Source organism: Falco rusticolus, chromosome 1 (genome assembly GCF_015220075.1).
Source record: "Falco rusticolus isolate bFalRus1 chromosome 1, bFalRus1.pri, whole genome shotgun sequence".
Taxonomy (NCBI): domain Eukaryota; kingdom Metazoa; phylum Chordata; class Aves; order Falconiformes; family Falconidae; genus Falco; species Falco rusticolus.
In genome coordinates this window covers 88,994,902-89,012,116 of record NC_051187.1, presented here as the reverse complement: position 1 = coordinate 89,012,116, position 17,215 = coordinate 88,994,902, and the positions used below count along the sequence as shown (strand labels likewise).

The window sequence follows — 17,215 nt, the reverse complement described above, 5'->3', positions numbered from 1 at the left end:
TCCCTGAGCTGGCATGGCTGGCGGTTTGCTCCCTGCCCCTCCAAACCCTGTCCCCCCCACCCCCTCCCCCCGCACCTGGCTATCTCCCTGCGTCCCACCCCCTGTCCCAGCCCCAGTGCACGGGGGGCTGAGCACCATCCCCATGCAGCACCCTGAGGGCAGTGAGTACGGCAGTGACCTGGGGACAGGGTGCAGTATCCCTGCGTCTCCCATCCCCGTGGGTGCTGGCATCCCTTGTACAGGGACTGCGGGAGGGAGGACAGGCACCTGTGAGCCTGAAAACTCCCCAAAAGTGCCCTCAAAAAGGTGAAGCAAGCCTGCCAGGCCAGCCTGAGGCCATATGTGGCTGTCCCCTGGCTCTGTCCCCATCCCCACCATCCCCTCCTGTCCCACAGATCGGCACCACGGCACGCCGATGCTCCTGGATGGGGTGCGCTGCATCGGTGCGGAGCTGGAGTACGACTCGGAGCAGAGCGATTGGCATGGCTTTGACTAGCCCCCCCGCCCCCTGGCTCGCTGCCACCTGCGTGGTTCCTAAGGACGAAGGTCAAATTTTAAAAAAAGAACAGAAAAAACCCCCACCAACCAACCCCAACCCCCCCAACCCTACCAACGTAGGTCCTGGGGGCTGTGGCTCCATGGACACTGTGGAGCTGGGGTCAAGCTGCTGCCTCCCCAGCTGTGGCCGCCCACTTTCCCTGCTGCAGGTCCGGGGGTCCCCGAAGTGCAGGATGGGCTCCCCAAATGTTGGAGCATCTCTTGCTGGAGCTTTGGTGAGGGATCCCACTTGCTGCCTCCAGCTGCTCTTGCTGCTTTCCCCTCACTTTTACCCCCAAGCTCCCCAGGAGAGGGGATGTTTGGGGGTGGCGGAGCCCCAGCTGACCCCCCCGGGGTGAAATTTTGCCTCCTGGGGTGTGGAGCTGAGCTGGGCCAGGGCAGGAGCTGGCAGTGGAAACTGATGTCCCTGTGGCAGAGCCCGTCCATGTCCTCATGTTGCAGCCATTGACTTGGTCTCCTTCCATTTTGGTGGTTTTTTTTTCCCCAGTAAGACCCATGGTACAAGGACCAGGAGAAGTGGCTCAGTTTCAAAAGCAACAGGAGGCTTTATGTGCCTATATATATATAAAAATATATATAGATATAGTTATATACACATCTGTGTGTATGTGTGGGTTTTTTTAAGTACAAAAATCTATAGAGGTAAGTAATAAATTTCAGCAGAGAAGGGGCTGAAGCTCCGTTTGCCTCCATTAAACCCCCCAGGAGCACTGGAACTGGTGGCTGCAACCAGATTAAAACCTGCAGAGGAGAGTGGGAGGACAGGGGACACCCCCAGGGCTGGCATGGGGGGCAGGTGGTCACATACATTTGTTTGTACACCCCAGAACTGCAAGGGGCTGCATGAGCCCATCCCCGCGGCAGCGGGTGGGCATGGATAACCCCCAGTGGCCCTGAAAAGGGCGAGGGGCTTCGTGCTTCGTGCTGCAAATGGCCCTGGCCCCTGTTAAGGGGGGGCTGGGAGGGGGTGAGTGAGTCATCCCCCCCCTTGTGCCACTGTCCCAGCCCTCGCTGGGCTGCACTGACCACGTCAAGCTCTACGGCTCGTGGGATGGCAGCTGCAAGGGTGACGTGCAACATATATATATAAAAAATAGAAATGTGGGATTATGGAAAGTGTGTGCGTGGGTATTCTCAGGGGATCGGGGGGCGGTGGTGGCCCTGAACCGTGCTTGGGGGGCAGCCTGACCCCCTAGCCCTGGCTTGGCTGGGCACTGCACCTCCTGCCTTGCTTGACTGTGCTGGGGCTGCAGTCACCCTTTCTGGCAGGGGGACCCCTCCATTTCCATGGGAGGCGCAGGCCCGGGGCAGCACTGCCTGGGTGTCCCATGCGAAGGGGGGGCTGCAAGGGGGCAGGGGGGGCTGCTGGCTGCTCAGCTGGAGCTGTGAGCTGGTGGTTCCTGCTGCCCGGCTCCGTGCAGCCATGGGGGGGCTGGAGCCCAGTGTGCGTGCTGATGGGGGGCCGTGGCGGGTGGCAGGCTCCCAGCGTCCCCGTCCCTCCCCGCACTGCCCTGCGGTGAGGCGAGGGGGCTCAGTTGGAGAGGAAATCGATGGTGGCTCGGACCGTCTTGGAGGTGCGGATGTCCATGGCAGTGACCTTGATCTCCGTGTCCCCAAATTGCATGCTGGCACGGATTTCACGGCGGCCGTGGGCCAGGCTGCCAGCATCACCCAGTGCCTCCAGCTCCAGGCTGATTGTGCCGCATTTGCGTACACCGGGGTCGGTGATGTAGACCACGTCATCGGTGGCACAGCAGTAGATGTTGATGATGGTTTTGCGCTGGCCCAGCCGGGCTGGGCAGTAGCTGCGCTGGACCACTTCCCCCAGCGCCACAGACTGGTCAACAGAGACGAACTTCTCAAAGATGTCGGTGCACCAGTTCTTGCCCTCCTTCACCAACAGCTTCTCCCGAGGGTGCTTCCCCTCCACAAACTTGTTGAGCACCCCGACGCCGTAGGTCAGGGGGGAGCGGCGGACGCGGACGATGGTGGGGTCGAGGCCGAAGAGCACGGCCCCTTTGAGGATGGTCAGCCCCACATCTTGGGGGATGATGACGCGGCAGGTAGGGCCGAAGGCCACCTGGATGGCGTGCTGCAGCATGGCCGACTCCGCGAAGCCTCCCACCAGGAAGAGGAACTTGATGCCTTGGACCTCCGGTTTCTTCAGGAGGTCATCTGTGGAGGGAAGGGGGGCATTGGATGGGAACTGGGCACAGCTGGGAGTGCCACTGCAGGGTCCCAGGGCCAGGGGACTCCTCTCTTGCAGGGGGAAGGGGCTCTGGTGATGGGGCTGCTGCCACCCGCAGGACCTACCAATGTGTTTGATGATCTGGTTGATGGTGGGCTGGAAGAGCTCGCTCATGGCCTCTGAGGACATCCGCAGCATCCCTTGGGATGACCACTTCACAAAGTTGACACTGGGGAGGGAGAGAGGGTCCAGGGATGCCCCTCACCAAAGGCTCCCCCCTGGGGATGCCCCAGCCCAGCAGACCCCAGAGCAGAGCACCCCACCTACCCTTGTCTTCTCCCCCTGCCCCAGTTTAGGTCCCTCCAGGGCCATGTGCTCCCCAGGGGTCCCCAGTCCCTCTTATTCCCCCCAGCCAGGGTCTCACTTGCTCTTCTTGAGAGCTGTCTCCACGTTCTGGCCCCGGTGCTTGCGGTAGAAGTCAATGAAGGAGAAGGGCAGGGAGATGTTGAGGGGGCTGGCGCGGGATGGGGCTGCCGCCCGCTTGCGGGCTTCAAAGGCGATGGTTAAGTCCACCCAGGCGGCGGGACGCTTGGCCTTGAAGGTGGCGATGAAATCCTCCCCAAAAATGTGGCACAGCAGCTTCTCGAAGGCCAGGTCCACCCCCACGGCCCCGTAGGGACCCCCTGGGCAGCAGTGGGGAGGGGGCTAGGTCAGGCAGCATCCCCATGGCACACACATTTCCCAGGTCCCCCATTACCATGTCCCCAGACACCCCTCCCAGCATCACCCAGCAAAGCCTGGGGTACTTTCTGTGCAAAACTGCAGCCCCCAGCCCCACTGTGGCTCTTCTGCAGGGGGATCAGGGGGAGTGGGACAACACAGAGGGGAGCCCCTTCACCCAGGGCTGGGCCAGGGAACAGGGACAAGTCCTGCACTGGCAGGGGGGGCACGGAAATGTGCCTCTGGAGCAGGGAGAGGGCAGACAGTGTGGCTGCGGGTACAGTGGTCCCTTGGACAAAGGGGACCCTGTTGGGTGTCCCTGGGTGATGCTTGGGGGCGCTCAGTGCCCCCCCCCCCATGTCATGGCTCTGCTTTCCAGCCCTGTGCCCAGCTCTGTGGGGAAGCCTGGGCTTGTGGCCATCACCTACAAGCCACTATTTGTCTGGGGGTACACAACCACCATGGGCCAAAATCTCACACTTGGGATGGGCTGAGGCTGGGGGCTTCACATGCGCCCCCCTGGCAGGGTGGGAAGCCCATGGGCAGGGGCCAGGACACATCTCACAGCCCAGAACAGGGCACAGCCCTGTCACCCAGTGCCTTCCTGGTGTGCCCAGGTGGCACAGGGTACTGCGACCCACAGCACATGGGGACACCGGTGGGTGTCATATCCCCACACCACGATGCCCTGGGCCTCAGCCCCAGCTCCTGCCCCACCTGCAGCCACACCTGTACCTCCCGTCCCACCCTGCACACCCACCCTCTCCCACCCACGTCCCTGTCCAGTTGGCACCCCTGCTGCCCCAGTCCCTCCTCAGCCCAACACCCCTGTTCCACTGTCCTCCCTCCCAGCCCAGCACCCCATCCCACTTGAACACCTGTCCCACCAGACACCCCCCAGCCCCTGTGTCCCTCTGCCCCCTCCCAGCCCAGCACGCCTGTACCCCACTGCCCCCCTAGCCCAGCACCCGTGTCCCCCTGTCGTCCCCCCCAGCCCAGCACCCCTGTGCCCTATTGCCCCCCCCTCCCAGCACCCCTGTCCCGGTTGAGCCCCCCCAGCCCAGCCGCTGGTCCATCTGGCCCCCGCCAGCCCAACACCCTTGTCCCATCTGACCCCCGATAGCGCAGCCCCCGCCCCTGTCCTGCTCCCCGCCGACACCAGGTGGTGCCACAGCCCCGGCCACCATCCTGCAGGGGACAGAGCGGGACCCCAGCCCAGGAGAGGTGGCTGCGGGAGGGACCCGAGGTGGGGTCTGGGGGCTGTAGCCCACCTGAGGCTTTGTACAGCTCCTTCAGTGTTCCCTGCGGCTTCTCGATCTGGTGGACGGTGAGGTCCACCGTGCCACCACCGCAGTCCGCTACGATGTACCGGTCACCTGCGGGCACGGACAGCAGCCGAGTCGGGGTCCTGGGTCCCGTCCCGCCCCACTGCGGGGTCTCCCCCAGGCCCCCAGCCCCACGGCGGGGCTGACCCCCAGGATGCCCATCCCATGGGCTCGGAGCAGCCACTGGCTCACGGCCCCTGGGCTGCACTTCTCCCCAGGGGGAAACATAGTAAATAAATGTGGCTTTAACCAAAATATGTGGGGTTTGGGTGGGTTTTTTTCCCCCACCTGAAAAACAGCTGAAGCCGTTTGTGAGTGCAGGAGGGGGATGTCATGGTGTTTGCTTGGAATGAGCCCAGTGATGGAATGGTGGCAGGCAGACCCTGCCCTCACCGGCATCATCATGGGGTTCAAGACCAAGTGACAGCGTGAAGCTGTGTCACCCCCACGGCCAGACTCTTCCCTGGTACTGGGGCCACCTGGGGGGCTCTGCCATGGAGGGAACATCCAGCCCCCCATCCCCTTGCCCAGGGGGGCCCAGGGGCCAGGCAGCACTGGTGCAGGCTCCTGCTTGTCCCCCCCCTCCAAGTGAATCCTCCCCGGTGGGCTGGGGTCTGTGGTGGGGGCACTGCCCGTCCCCCCTCCTACCTGCCTGCATTTCTGACCAGAGCTCCCCCACTCCCGACTCCACCAGGAAGGTGCGGCTGTGCCGGGACCGCCGGAGCTGCTCTCGGGCTGAGGAACAGAGTGGAGGGGCCAGTGTCAGGCTGGGGGTACCGAGGGCCAGGAGCATCCCTGGGAGCCCCCCAGACAGGTGGGGAATGCTGGCAAAGATGCTGCTGGGGATGCACTGGGAGCACTGGTTGCCCTCTCCCCTCCAACCAGGACACCCGACATGGTCCCAGCTGCTCCAGTCATCCCGCAGCTCTGCCCGGGATCCCATGGGATCCCACCTCCCCACACCCAGCCTGCAGCGCCCTGGGCCCACAGGTGCCCCTGGGTGATGCCACCTCTTCCCATCTTCTCCCCAGCCCAGTCTGGGTTTCCTCTGCTCCCCCGGTCCCTGGAACACCAGAGCAGCCTGGAGGGGCAGGGAGCTGTTTGGAGAAGGTGGGGTTATCCTGGGCTACTTTCAGCGCTCTGAGATGGACATAGCACACTCATTTCATTAACCTCCACCCTGGGATGCAGATCAAACCCCTCCGTAAATGTGGATGCGACCTTGGCTCTTGAGCCAAACACAAGACGAGGGCTGTGGCTATCAGCAAGTCCCAGTGTCAGGGCTGGGTCCCGGCAGGGCAAACTGGCTCTGTCCCAGTGAACCCCCAGGCTCCCATGAGTGGAGGGAGCATCCCCCGAGGCAGCTCAGCGGAGGGTGGCAGCCGGCCCCGGGGCTGTGGGAAGATCCTCTCGCTGTGCCGGGGTTATGACATCGGCCGGGGAGGCTGGCGTGGGATGGGGGAGCAGAGGGCTCGGCTGTCTGGAGGGGCCGGGCGGGGGGAGAGGAGAGAGGCAAGGGGCCGGGGTGGTCGAGGCCAAGCGGAGCTGCTGGGAGGAATCCAGAGTAGCTCCGGCTGAGCCAGCAGAAACTGCTCCGGTTGGAAACGTGGCGGGAGGAAAGGGGAGAGGCAGCCTGGGGACCCAGGGCGGTGGGGGTGGGGGGCAGGGGCAGGCTGGGCAGATGAAATGGTCTGAGACCACGGGGGACGCAGGGCTTGGGTGCTTCTTGGGACAGCAGCCATTGCCTGCCCTGGCTGTGCGGGCTTGGGGGGGGGGACGGGGGACAGGGAAGGGGGGCAAAGCGGGAAGCAGGGCTCCCCGGGGCTGCCAGAGCATGGGGATCAGCCACAGCCTCCCACTCACGCCCTTGGCATGGTGCTGCACTCATCCCTGCCTCAGTTTCCCCATCACTTAGTGATGCTGTGGGCTGAGGGTCCTCATGGTGGGGGAACCAGCCCTTCCTTGTTGGGGGGCGCAGGATTGCTGTGCTCACTTTATACGGCTGTGGGGCACTCGCCGAGGACTCGCCCTGGTGCACACCGGTGCTGCATGGGAACCCAAACGGCTTTTGTGAGAATTAGCCTTGCTTGCTAAATTACCAGAGAAGGTAATTATAGTTATAGGGAAAGGGAAAGTTATAGGGAAGGGGGTGGGAAACTGGAAAAGAGCCAGGAGTGGAGGAGGACAGGGCAAGAGTCAGCCCCCTGGTGAGGGGCTGGGGGGGGGGGGGCGAGGTGCCTGTGCCAGACCCAAGAGGGGAGCATAGGGGGGTCTCTGGGACCCCACTGCTGCAGCCCAGGCTGAGTCATGCCCCAGGGCTGCCCCAAGACCCTTCCCCAGCCACAGCTGCTGATGGACCCTCAAAAACTGGTATGCGGGGCCAGACCCCTGCCTGTTCCATCTCCTGCAATTCCAGCCCCCAGCCCTGCATGGACCCTCTGCCAGTGCCCGTCTGGCAGCACCTGCCCTGCAGCCGCTCACCCTGCCGAAAGCTGGAGTCGATGGAGTGGTCTGGCGCCAGCCCGTTAGCCGGGGGCTTGCAGCTCAGGTCGATCAGCTGGTGGAGGCGAAGTTTCCTGCAATAAATGGAAGCGGCTTCGGGCTCCAGCGCAATCAGCAGCTGCTCTGGGTTCTCCGGGGACACCAAACCAGCCTGCACGGAGGACAGGGACATCAGGGCAGAGAAGGTGATGGTGCTCCAGGGCATCCCTGCAGGGCTGCCCCACAGCCAGAGTCCCGCTTTTGTTCCTTAGGCTACCAGGACATCATGGAATGGTTTGGGTTGGAAGGGACTTTAAAGCCCATCCAGTTCCAACCCCATGCCACTGGCAGGGACACCTGCCACTAGACCAGGTTGCTCTGAGCCCCGTCCAGCCTGGCCTTGAATGCTGCATAGAATAGTTGAAGTTGGAAAAGACTTTTAAGATCATCAAGACCAACCATTAACCCAGCTCTGCCAAGCCCACCACTAACCATGTCCCTAAGCAGCACAGCTACATGTTTTTTAAACACTTCCAGGGATTGGGCATCCACAGCTTCTCTGGGCAACCTGTCCCAGTACCTTACCACCCTCATGGGAAAGAATTTCTTCCTAATATCCAATCTAAATCTCCCCTCCTTCAGCTTAAAGCCATTCCCCCTCCTCCCATTGCTACACGCCCTTGTGAAAAGCCCCTCCAGCTTTCTTGCAGCCCCTTTAGGTACTGGGAAGTGCTCTGAGGTTTCCCCACAGCCTTCCCTTCTCCAGGCTGAACCCCCCCAACTCTCCCATCCTGTCCCCACAGCAGAGCTGCTCCAGCCTCTGACCATCCCCGTGGTCCCCTCTGGCTCCACAAGACATGGACATGCTAGAGACCCTTCATCAGGCAGGTAGCACCCACAGGAGGAGGGAAGCTTGGAAAGCACAGCCTCCTGTACAGGTCAGCATGCGGAACAGCCCCCGCTGGGGTTCCCTCACCTTGTAGGCCGCCTCCCGCATGAACTGCTTGGCCGGCTGCTTCCAGATGGCAGGCACGGTGATCACCCAGCGGATGGCATCTCTCTCGGGCAGGGACGGACACTGGTCCTTCAGCTCCTGCCAGGCAAGAAGAAGCAGGTGACCCTCCCCAGCTGGAGCATCAGGGCTTCGGTGAAGGGTGAGGAAGACACACATGAAGAGGACAACATGCATGCCTTGTACTTGGTTTGGAGAGGGAGAGGAGGGCTGTGCTCGTGTGGTGCTGCAGGGAGACCCCAGGTGCCCTACCTGCACAGCGTGCTGCTTGAAGAAGCGGAGCGCGTGGGCAAACACCTCCAGTGCTTGCATCTTCTTCCCATTGACAGCTTCTAGTTCGGTTTTCATGGTGAGGTCCTGCCGGGAAGAGCAGTAACAGCAAACATATCATGCAGGGTGATGGGATGTGACCGGCATCCCACCCAGGCTCCAGCGGCGAGCCTCAGGCAGGGTGCTCATCTCCTCTGTGCTGAATGGGCACTTGAAGCGTGGCTCTGCAACCACATCCATCTGCCCCAAAGCAGCTCGGACACAGGGAACCAAAAATTCATCCCCCTGCAAAGGGCTGTAATGTTGCTACGTGCAAAGTGTGTGCAAAGTGTGTGCAAAGCAAACAGGAACGTGCTCGGTTGGGATGCAGGAAATCAGAGGTTCTGCTTGCAGCCCCTCTCCAGCCCTCCCAAATTTCTGCTTGCCCTGGTGAACCCCTCTCTTTGCTTTCTGCAAAGTGGGATAAGTCCCCAGGGCCAGCTCAGCTCCATCCTGCCCATCCAGGGTCTCCCCTGGGGAGGTTGGGATGGGAGCAGAGACATACGCTGGTGCTGTGAATCTTCATCTTAAACTTCTCAAAGTAGAGCCAGTCACGGGCTTCCTCGGGGTCCAGGTCGTGGTAGTAGTCCCTGGCAGTGTAGCCAAAGCTGTGGAAGATGCCCTCCGGTGTCAGCAGGAGGCTGGTGGGGGTCTTCTGGTTGGCCACCCCGGGGTCCCCTCCTTCCCATTTCCTGCAAACAGGAGCCAGCAGCAGCACATGAACATCAAGGCCAGAGAACAGGTCCTGCCCAGTTTCATTTATGTGTATGAGCACAACCTCAAGCACCTTGAAGAGGGACAAAGAAGGGAGTGAAGCCCCTGGGAAGGCCATGCAGGAAGGTGGCTTTGCTCCCTGTGCAACCTCTGCACCCACACAGCTTGTTACAACAGAGCGCTAACGAAGAGGTGCTCCCGCTCCATCGTCCTGCTCGGTGCAAGACCTACTTCTTGGGCTCCTTCCACCCACCACCGTCCAGGCAGCATCCCTCACCTGCGGTGGTGTGGGTGTTCATCGCCCAGCCCACCTCCATCCCTGCACCCAGCGAGCCAGCACCCAGCCGCCTTGGGGAAAAAGTCCTGTAACAGCCCTGGGGCCTCTGGCTGCTCCTCACCTCATCATGTGGATGGCCTCGGGGTCGCTGGAGAAGCTGAAGGCGTAGCCACTGGATGTGGTGCCGAAGTCAATGGCCACCACCACAGCGAAGGAAGCAGTTTTCTGGGAGCGAGCCTCGCTCCTCTGAAATGCAAAGGCAGCCATTAGGGATGGGCTCAGTCCTGGGGGTGAGCATCCAGAAAACGGGTAAAAAAAAGCCCCATGGAGGGGTTAAATTTTCCTGGATCACACCCACAAGCTCTGTAGTACACAGTGATGCCATGGTTGCTGCTGCAACGATGCTGGCTGACAACATGAGGCAATTCCTGCTTTTACACAGCTCCAAAACACTGGGAAAAAAGGCTGCTGCGGCAGTTCTCCAAGGCTCCGCGGGACATGGGATCCGGGCAGCCCCGGAGAGGGATGGGTGCTAGCAGCCTCTGCCCACGAGGGCTGTCTAGGGTGGCAGGGGGATCCCTGTGGTTTCCCGGCTTGGGGTGGTCCTGAGCCCTCCACACTCAAAACCTGATAAATTTTAGCTGAGATTCCCTCAAAACCTTCCCTGCTCCCCATGTCAGTGCAAGGGATCTTGTCTCAGGCGTCCCCATGGGTCACCCAACTGAAAACCTTCCTGACCCAGGTGCCTCATGTGGATCCCACTGCTCCCCTACAAGCTGGTGCTTTTTGGTCCTGCCTTTGGGCCCCCATCCCTTGCCCCTGGCCAGTCCCTGTGACAGCAGGCAGAGGTGGCAGCGAGTGGCAGTGCCAAACGAGCCACGATGATGCAGCGAGCCCTGTACCCCTGTCACTGCTGTCCCCTGCTGCAGCCTCCCAGGTGCGTGGGGCAGACAGGGAAAGCTAAAAGCCCTCATTAACTTTTAATGTATCCAGATTTGATAAATGCAGACATTAAACAGCCGCAGAAAAAGCTGGTGATTAGCATGGCTGAAGTGGCTGTCTCAGAAATGTGCATGTTCAGGGAGCTACAAGGACAACGAGTGCCGAGGAGGAACCAGCTCTGGCACACTCCCTGCCTGCTGCCTCCCACGCCTGGTGGCCCCCAGGTGTGCGGGGAGGAACTAGCTGAGGCCAGCAGCTTTACAAAGAGTTAAATTACTTTTTTCCCCCTCTGGCTCCACTCCTGCCAACCTCCTGCACTGGAAAAACAGCCCTCATCCCATAAATCCCACAGATAAAGGGGAGGATTTGTGCCCTAGCTATAAACTGACCCATCCTTCAGCTGATATTGGGGTGTGTGGTAGGGACGGCAACGCAACTGGGAGAGGAGGTGCTGGGGGTCGGGGCTACTAGCCAGGGAAGGATCGGGGGGCAACACCAGGGAGACAGACCCCAGGAGCCCCCAGTACTGCCTTACCGGTGACTGGGAGGGTGTCAGCGGGGCGATGCTGCAGCTGTCATGAGGTGTCCCTGGGGAGCCGGGGGGGGATGGCGTAGGGCACTGCTCACTGTTGGCACCTGGGGACACAGCAGGGTGAGGCTAGGATGTGAATGGGCCCTGGGCCTTTCTGAAGACCCTTCCCCAAAGTGAGGGTAACACACAACATCCCAATGAAGATGCAGCTAGTATGGATACAGGCTTGGGAACAGAGGGATCAGAGCTGCTGCTAGTGGGCTCTGCACAAAGCAATTCTGTGTTTGGAGGGCTTCTTACAATTTTTAAACCGTGTGTAAGGAGGTGTCTAATCAGCACTGATTGAATTAGCAAAGGAGGAACCTTTGAAGGTGTCACACGGAGGTGCAGGAACTGGTTGCACCTGGTGTTAGCACTGGTGAGCTCACGGGCACCCCTCCCTCAGGGTATGGGGCTTACCCTGTCTCCCAGTGGGGACAGCGGCCAGAAAAGAGCTGCAGGACTGAGGGACCTTCTCCTGTGGATCTGGGGGCCGTCAGCTCTTGCTCAGTCAGGAGATGGGTCAGGGTGAGCTGGTTGTGGTGTTTCAGGGAGGGGTTCAGCTTGCTGGGGTGGGCAGGCTTTAGTAATGAGACACGGGCTCCATGTCTGCTCCATCACCAGAGAGGAACTGGTATGTGGAGGAAGAATTGTCATCTCCTGAAGCTGGTGTTTAAAATAAGTCAGGTGACCTGCAAGCCCAGTTTCTCCCTGTTGATGCCAGAGACTCCCTGGTGGGGGGGGACTGCAGATGGAGACACCCCCCCTGCAGATAAGCCAACCCAGGTGGGATGGATCCTGCCTTGCATGGGCCAGAGAAGTGGAAGTGCAGTGGTCTTTGACCAGCAAAGGAGCAGATGGGTCTAATTCCTTGCAGCTGATGACAGAAGAGTCAGGACTGAAAGCCCACGACATGTTTGCAGCAGAAAGGGATGCGGTGGCTCGCCAGAGCTGCCTATTTTTAAATCAAGACAGCCATCATCACATAAATACACACCAATTCAGCTTGGCAACAGCTGGCAGGGGTGACTGTGAAGGATGCCAGAGGCTGCTCCAGGCATGTATCCAGAGGAAATACGGGGAAAACTTGGGAAAGAGACGTTGGTGAGCTACTGCGGCAGAGCAAGTGTCTGCAGTGTGAGGCCACGGAGACCCAGCTCCCCAGCCCTCAGTGAGGGGAGGTGTGCCAGGCTCGGCCACACTGCAGAACAACTCACTTTGGTGGAGACCCATGTGTGCTGTGATAGCTCTGAGCCATAGAGCTTTGGCCTGTGTGGGAAGCTCAGGGAGGCTCGTGCTGCCTTGTGCTGCACAGACACGCGTGGGGACAGGCACCGTGGCATGGTGGCTGCACAGTGGCCCTCCTTTTCCTCCTCCTCGAGACCCCAGCCAGCTGTGTCTCCTCGGGTGACCCTTCGGCAGCAGAAGCCTTGTCCTGGGGTTCCCCACTAATCCTGGCATGTCAGCCCAGGCTGGGGCCGCAGCAGAAGCCCTGGTGGGATGCCTGGCCCCCAGCCCAGCCAGCACCAGGATGCCCATGGTGTGAGGCTGCAGCTGCCTGCGCTCCTCTCGCCACATGGCTCCAATTAGCAGAGGGGATTAATCATCTGCCCTGTGAAAGCACGAGCCGATGGACGGGCTCCAGCTGTTGGCAGGGGGCAGCCAGGAAGGGGCTGGTGCAGCTGATGGAGCGGGGCCACCTTTCCCAAGGGGCTTGGCTGGCCCCGGCTCTGACAGACGTATGGTCATGCTGGGAATGGGATGTGAGGTCCAGGAGGTGACACTGGGGATGTGGAGGGACCGTCTGCCCCACAGGCTCTGCTGAGACCCTTGATTTGGGCTTGCCTCCCCAGACAGGCAGCTCCATGCCAGGACCCTGCCAGGATCTGGACCATAGGCACAAGGACAAACAGCACCCACTCCTAGGTGGATGCCGGAGAGGTCTGGGGCCGGAGGAGGCTCCTTGGTCTTTCTTTAAGCATAAAACTCATAAAACTCCAGCTCTCTGTTGCCAGAGGGTGCTGGCAGCTGGTCTGCGTCCAGGGAATCCAGCCCAGCTCCCACTGCAATCAGGATACCCAAGAGGCAGCTCCCTAAATCCCTCTGGCACCTCAGGAGCCACAAAGCCTGCAGCGGGGGTGCTCTGGGCCCCCCCCAGAAGCAGCAGCTGTGGGAGTGGGGTTCCTGGCTGACCTCCACTGCTTTATCTCCTTGGCTGGCCAAGACCTGCCGGCACATCACTCACCATGGACACAGTGCCGTGGTGCTGTGGCATCAGGGGCAGTGCTTTGCACCCCAGGAGCTGTGGCAGGGGCTTGGCTGCTCCCCGCCACGCTGCAGCTCCAGTCCCTTCACACCTGCTCTGTAAGTGCCTTTCACTGTATCCCATGTCTGTGCCATGAATATTTGATCCCCAACAAACAGGAAGGTCCCTCTGGACATCTCCGCATGCTGGCAGAGCTCCGCAGTGCAGGGAGGCCAGTGTCCCCCTGTCATGGGGGGAAAGCATCACCCAGGCAAGCTGGCAGCTCTGCCAGGCTTTGAGCCTGGGGCTCCAGGTTCCGTGTATGTGAAGCATCTTTCCTGCAGAGCCAGAGCCAGAGCTGGCACCTGCCAACATATAGAAGTGGACTCCCGGGGTGCTGGGGGGACCCTGCAGGTGCTTAATTCTTGCGCTCGCCTCTTTGGCTTGGGCTGCTCCCTGGCTTGTGTTCACAGCGTCAGGTTTCCTCGCCACAGCTGGTTCTGGTTACCCCAGCGCAGGAGCAGCCGCGTGGGGGGCTCCTCCATGCAGATGGGAGGACGATTGTGGAGGGAATGGATGGGTGGGGGGAGCGGTGGGGGGATGCCTGGGTGTGTGGGGAGGCGAAGGGAGAGGGGCCCCGAGTGTCACGCTCACAGAGAGCTCGTGTCTGTTGGTGAGGGGGTTAGGGGTGGCAGGGGACCCCCCACCCTCTGCCATCCTTGCAGGGCCCCCTCCCTGGGGAGCAGCCTTACCCATCCGGAGACTCTGCATCCCGGGCTCCAGGAGCATCGCCATGGTGGCCTCGCCTTCCCGGCTGCAAGAGAAGTAGGAGGGACGATGGGACAAGTGTCCGTGTGCCCAGAGGTGCTGGCTGTCCCCTTGGCAGCACAGTGCACAGTGTGCCATGACCTGGGGTGTCCACAGGGTCCCCTTGCCCCCCTGAGCATTACTGGGTGAGTCCCCAGACTGGCTCAAGCCACTCCAGGAAGACCCAGCAGGGACAGGACTGGCTATGACCCTGCAACCCCCAGGACCCCAAAGGAGCTGCAGGTAGGAGACCCCAAAGCCTGGGGGTTCAGCTTGCGGGAGGGTAGAGGGCTGTGGCAGGGGCCTGTCCCGGTTCAGCACACGCCCAATTGGCACTGGCCAGATTCTGGCCCAGCCAGATGTGCATGATACAGATGTGTGCAAAATGCCGCTCCACCAGCGTGAGGTCCATGCTGCAGGTTTTTAGGTTCGGTCAGAGAAAGAAAGTGAGGCCAGGCGAACCTTTAAAATTATTCTCTTCATTGAAGCAGGTGCTGCCCAGGGCCAGGTTCCCTGCAGCACCGTGGCTCCCTGGCAGAAGCAGGATGGACCAAGAGCATCCCTGCTTGTCCTAGGGGCTGTGACCCAGCACTGACCAGCACCAAAACTGCTTCCCTGGCTAATAACCCGGCTCCTGGCTCTCTGCCTGGTGCGAGAGCATCCCATCACCTTCAAGGCTGCCTGCCCCGCACCAGCCGCTTTCATCCTGCGGAGCTGCGGGCTCAGGACAAGGCTTAGCTCACCGGGGAGAGGCTTGATCCGGGCCAATCCCACCCACGTGCTGCTGGCCCCGTGGCCAGATCCTGCTCTCAGCAGCCTCCTGAGAAAAAGCCTTGTGCTAAAAATGGCAGGTGGCGAGCCTTTCCTCAGAGCCAGGGGGGCTTCTGCTCTGACCACCCCGATGGAGGAGGCAGCGAGGGGCTGGGGCCGCTGTGGGATGCAGGCTGTAGGTTGAACCGCAGTGGGGAATGTGGGTGCTGGTAGTACTGGGATGGCACGGAGTGGGTATCTGGCAGGCTGAGGCTGTCAGAAGGGCTTCTCCACCAAAACTGGGCTTTCTGTGAGGTTGTGAGATGTCCTGCAAGGGTGTGCTCAGGGGATTGCCTCCCCAATGCTGGGAATTTGTGTTGCCTCAGCAGAAATTCTGCCCAGGGCTTAGTTCACGTTTTTGGTGTCCCCCGGCTGCAGGTTGGACACCCCTCATGCTGCTGTGGGGCCATGCACGGGGTGGCCCCAGGTCTGTCACCCCAGAGCCCAGCCTGATGGGTGCTGTGCAGGGATGTCCTCCGTGTCCCTGTCCCTGGGGTCTGAGCTCCCGGGGAATGGTCCCCACATGCCCCTGATACATGGAGCCGTCAGCCTGAGCAGGAGGGAGAAGTGAGACCTCAGGCTCTGGTGACACAACGGCTTCGTTCCCTGCCATGGGGTGGTCTGGGCAGCTGGTCCGGAACCTGTGCAGACCCTCAGACTCTGGGTGGCTGGAATCCTCCATCTCAGCAAACAAAACTGACCACAGGTCTCTCCGGGGGGTGGGGTGGTGGCTGACAGCTGCCTTTGTCCCCAGGCCACCAAGCCTCTGCCTGGGGTCCTGGCGAGGAAGGTGAGTGGGCTCAGCCCACCCTGGCAGCTGGTGGCAGCTCACCCAGGGGCCGAGGTGCCCTCCAGCCCCCGAGGGGTTTCCTCCAGCTGTGCCTCTCCTGCAGTGCTGGAGACCTGGCCTCCGCACACCGTGCCGGCCAGGAGCTGGCCAGGCTTTGGGGCTCCCACCCCACCCGGGGGGGGACATGAGTGGATCCCCCTTCCCATGCATGTACATGTGAATGGGGCAGCCGTGCAGAGCCCTTGTGTCCTCCAGCACCGTCCCCATGCAGACCCCACTACCTGCACCCTCAGCCCCTCCCAGGGACATGGGCTGAAGTCCCCTGGGCCTTGGGGGGCTCTGCCATGCTGCCAGGGTGAGGGTCCCAGCAGCTGCCACCGCTCGCTCTGGCACCTTGTGCAGCAGCAGTGTTTTTTGAGGACTTTCCACCATTTCCGTCTCTGCAGGGGCTCACAGAAACGGGGAAAGGAAACAAGTTCAGGGCAGCCGAGCCAGGCAGGGCACCGGCACCTCGGCACGGGCTCGCTGAGCGTGGCACGGGGACACTGGCTTAGCCAGGCATGGTGTCCCCATGGCCCAGGCTGGCCCAGCCGGGGGGGGTTGGGGCAGCTGTGGGGCTGGGCTCCAGATGTGTGGGCAGCAGGAGGAGGTGTGCGTCCCCACAAGCCTCTTGTGACGGGATTGAGCTTGTCTGTGGGGCTGGGGAGCCCCCGAACCCTCTGGGCAAAGCTGTCGGCTATCCAGGGGTGTCCTCCCCTCTCCGCTGCCATTGCTTGGCTGTGGCTGGGATGCAGGAACTGGCAGGACGTCCCTGGCACGGCTGGGGACTTGCAGCCCCTGCACAGCACTGGCATGTTGTGACACTATCCCTGGGGCTTGTGGTGGTATCCCAGTGGTCACAGCGGTAATGCCCCCACGCTGGGCAGGGCCCACAACAGCTCTGGAAGGGCTCAAGGCAGCAATCCCCACTCCCACCCGTGCCTGTAGCACACATTCTCACTGGGAAGAGGCCACTGGAGTCCTGACCCCTCACCAGTACCCCCAAACTGGGGGGAGACCCCCATATCCCGGCTGGTGGGGGCAGTGACACCCTCACCCTGGCTGAGCCATGAATGCCAGGTCTCCTCTGTCCCCGGGCAGGCCTCTGCTGGTACCAGCTCCCACCAAGTCCCACAGCCACTTACCTTGGGGGGGACGGCACAGGCTGGGGACCCCTTGGTCCAGCCACCCCCTTCTGGCTCCAGCTGTGCCAGCTGGGGCGCTGGCTCCTGCCGCTGTGGCGATGCCCTCCTGCCCGTGGCTGCCGGTGATGCCCGGTGGCTCTGCGCCCCCCTGTCCGTGCTGCCGGCCCTGCCACGCAGCCCCCCGCTCTCCAGCTTCCTCTGGCTTCCCCCAGCGCCTTCCTCCCACTCCCACTCCCGGCCGGCGCCCAGCCCAGCCAGCGCCTCAAATTGCATTTCCAGCTG

General features: G+C 61.6%; 2 protein-coding genes across 2 annotated transcripts in view; one reads left to right on the top strand and one right to left on the bottom strand.

Annotated features, from left to right (window-relative positions):
- C1H20orf27 (chromosome 1 C20orf27 homolog) overlaps positions 1-1,149 on the top strand; it is a 13,049-nt gene extending 11,900 nt beyond the window's left edge. The window contains exon 6 of the mRNA XM_037388643.1: positions 396-1,149. Within this exon, the coding sequence (XP_037244540.1) occupies positions 396-496 (101 nt within the window). The 3' untranslated portion in view covers positions 497-1,149. The remainder of the gene's footprint in view (positions 1-395) is intronic.
- HSPA12B (heat shock protein family A (Hsp70) member 12B) lies at positions 1,023-17,215 on the bottom strand. The gene is made up of 13 exons (XM_037388630.1): positions 16,934-17,215; positions 14,095-14,156; positions 11,062-11,162; positions 9,706-9,830; positions 9,099-9,285; positions 8,537-8,641; positions 8,249-8,365; positions 7,273-7,444; positions 5,440-5,526; positions 4,738-4,842; positions 3,171-3,429; positions 2,872-2,975; positions 1,023-2,733 (listed from the first exon to the last, which is right to left on the bottom strand). The coding sequence occupies exons 2-13, from the start codon at positions 14,135-14,137 to the stop codon at positions 2,090-2,092; spliced, it is 2,049 nt and encodes a 682-aa protein (XP_037244527.1). The 5' UTR covers positions 14,138-14,156; positions 16,934-17,215; the 3' UTR covers positions 1,023-2,089.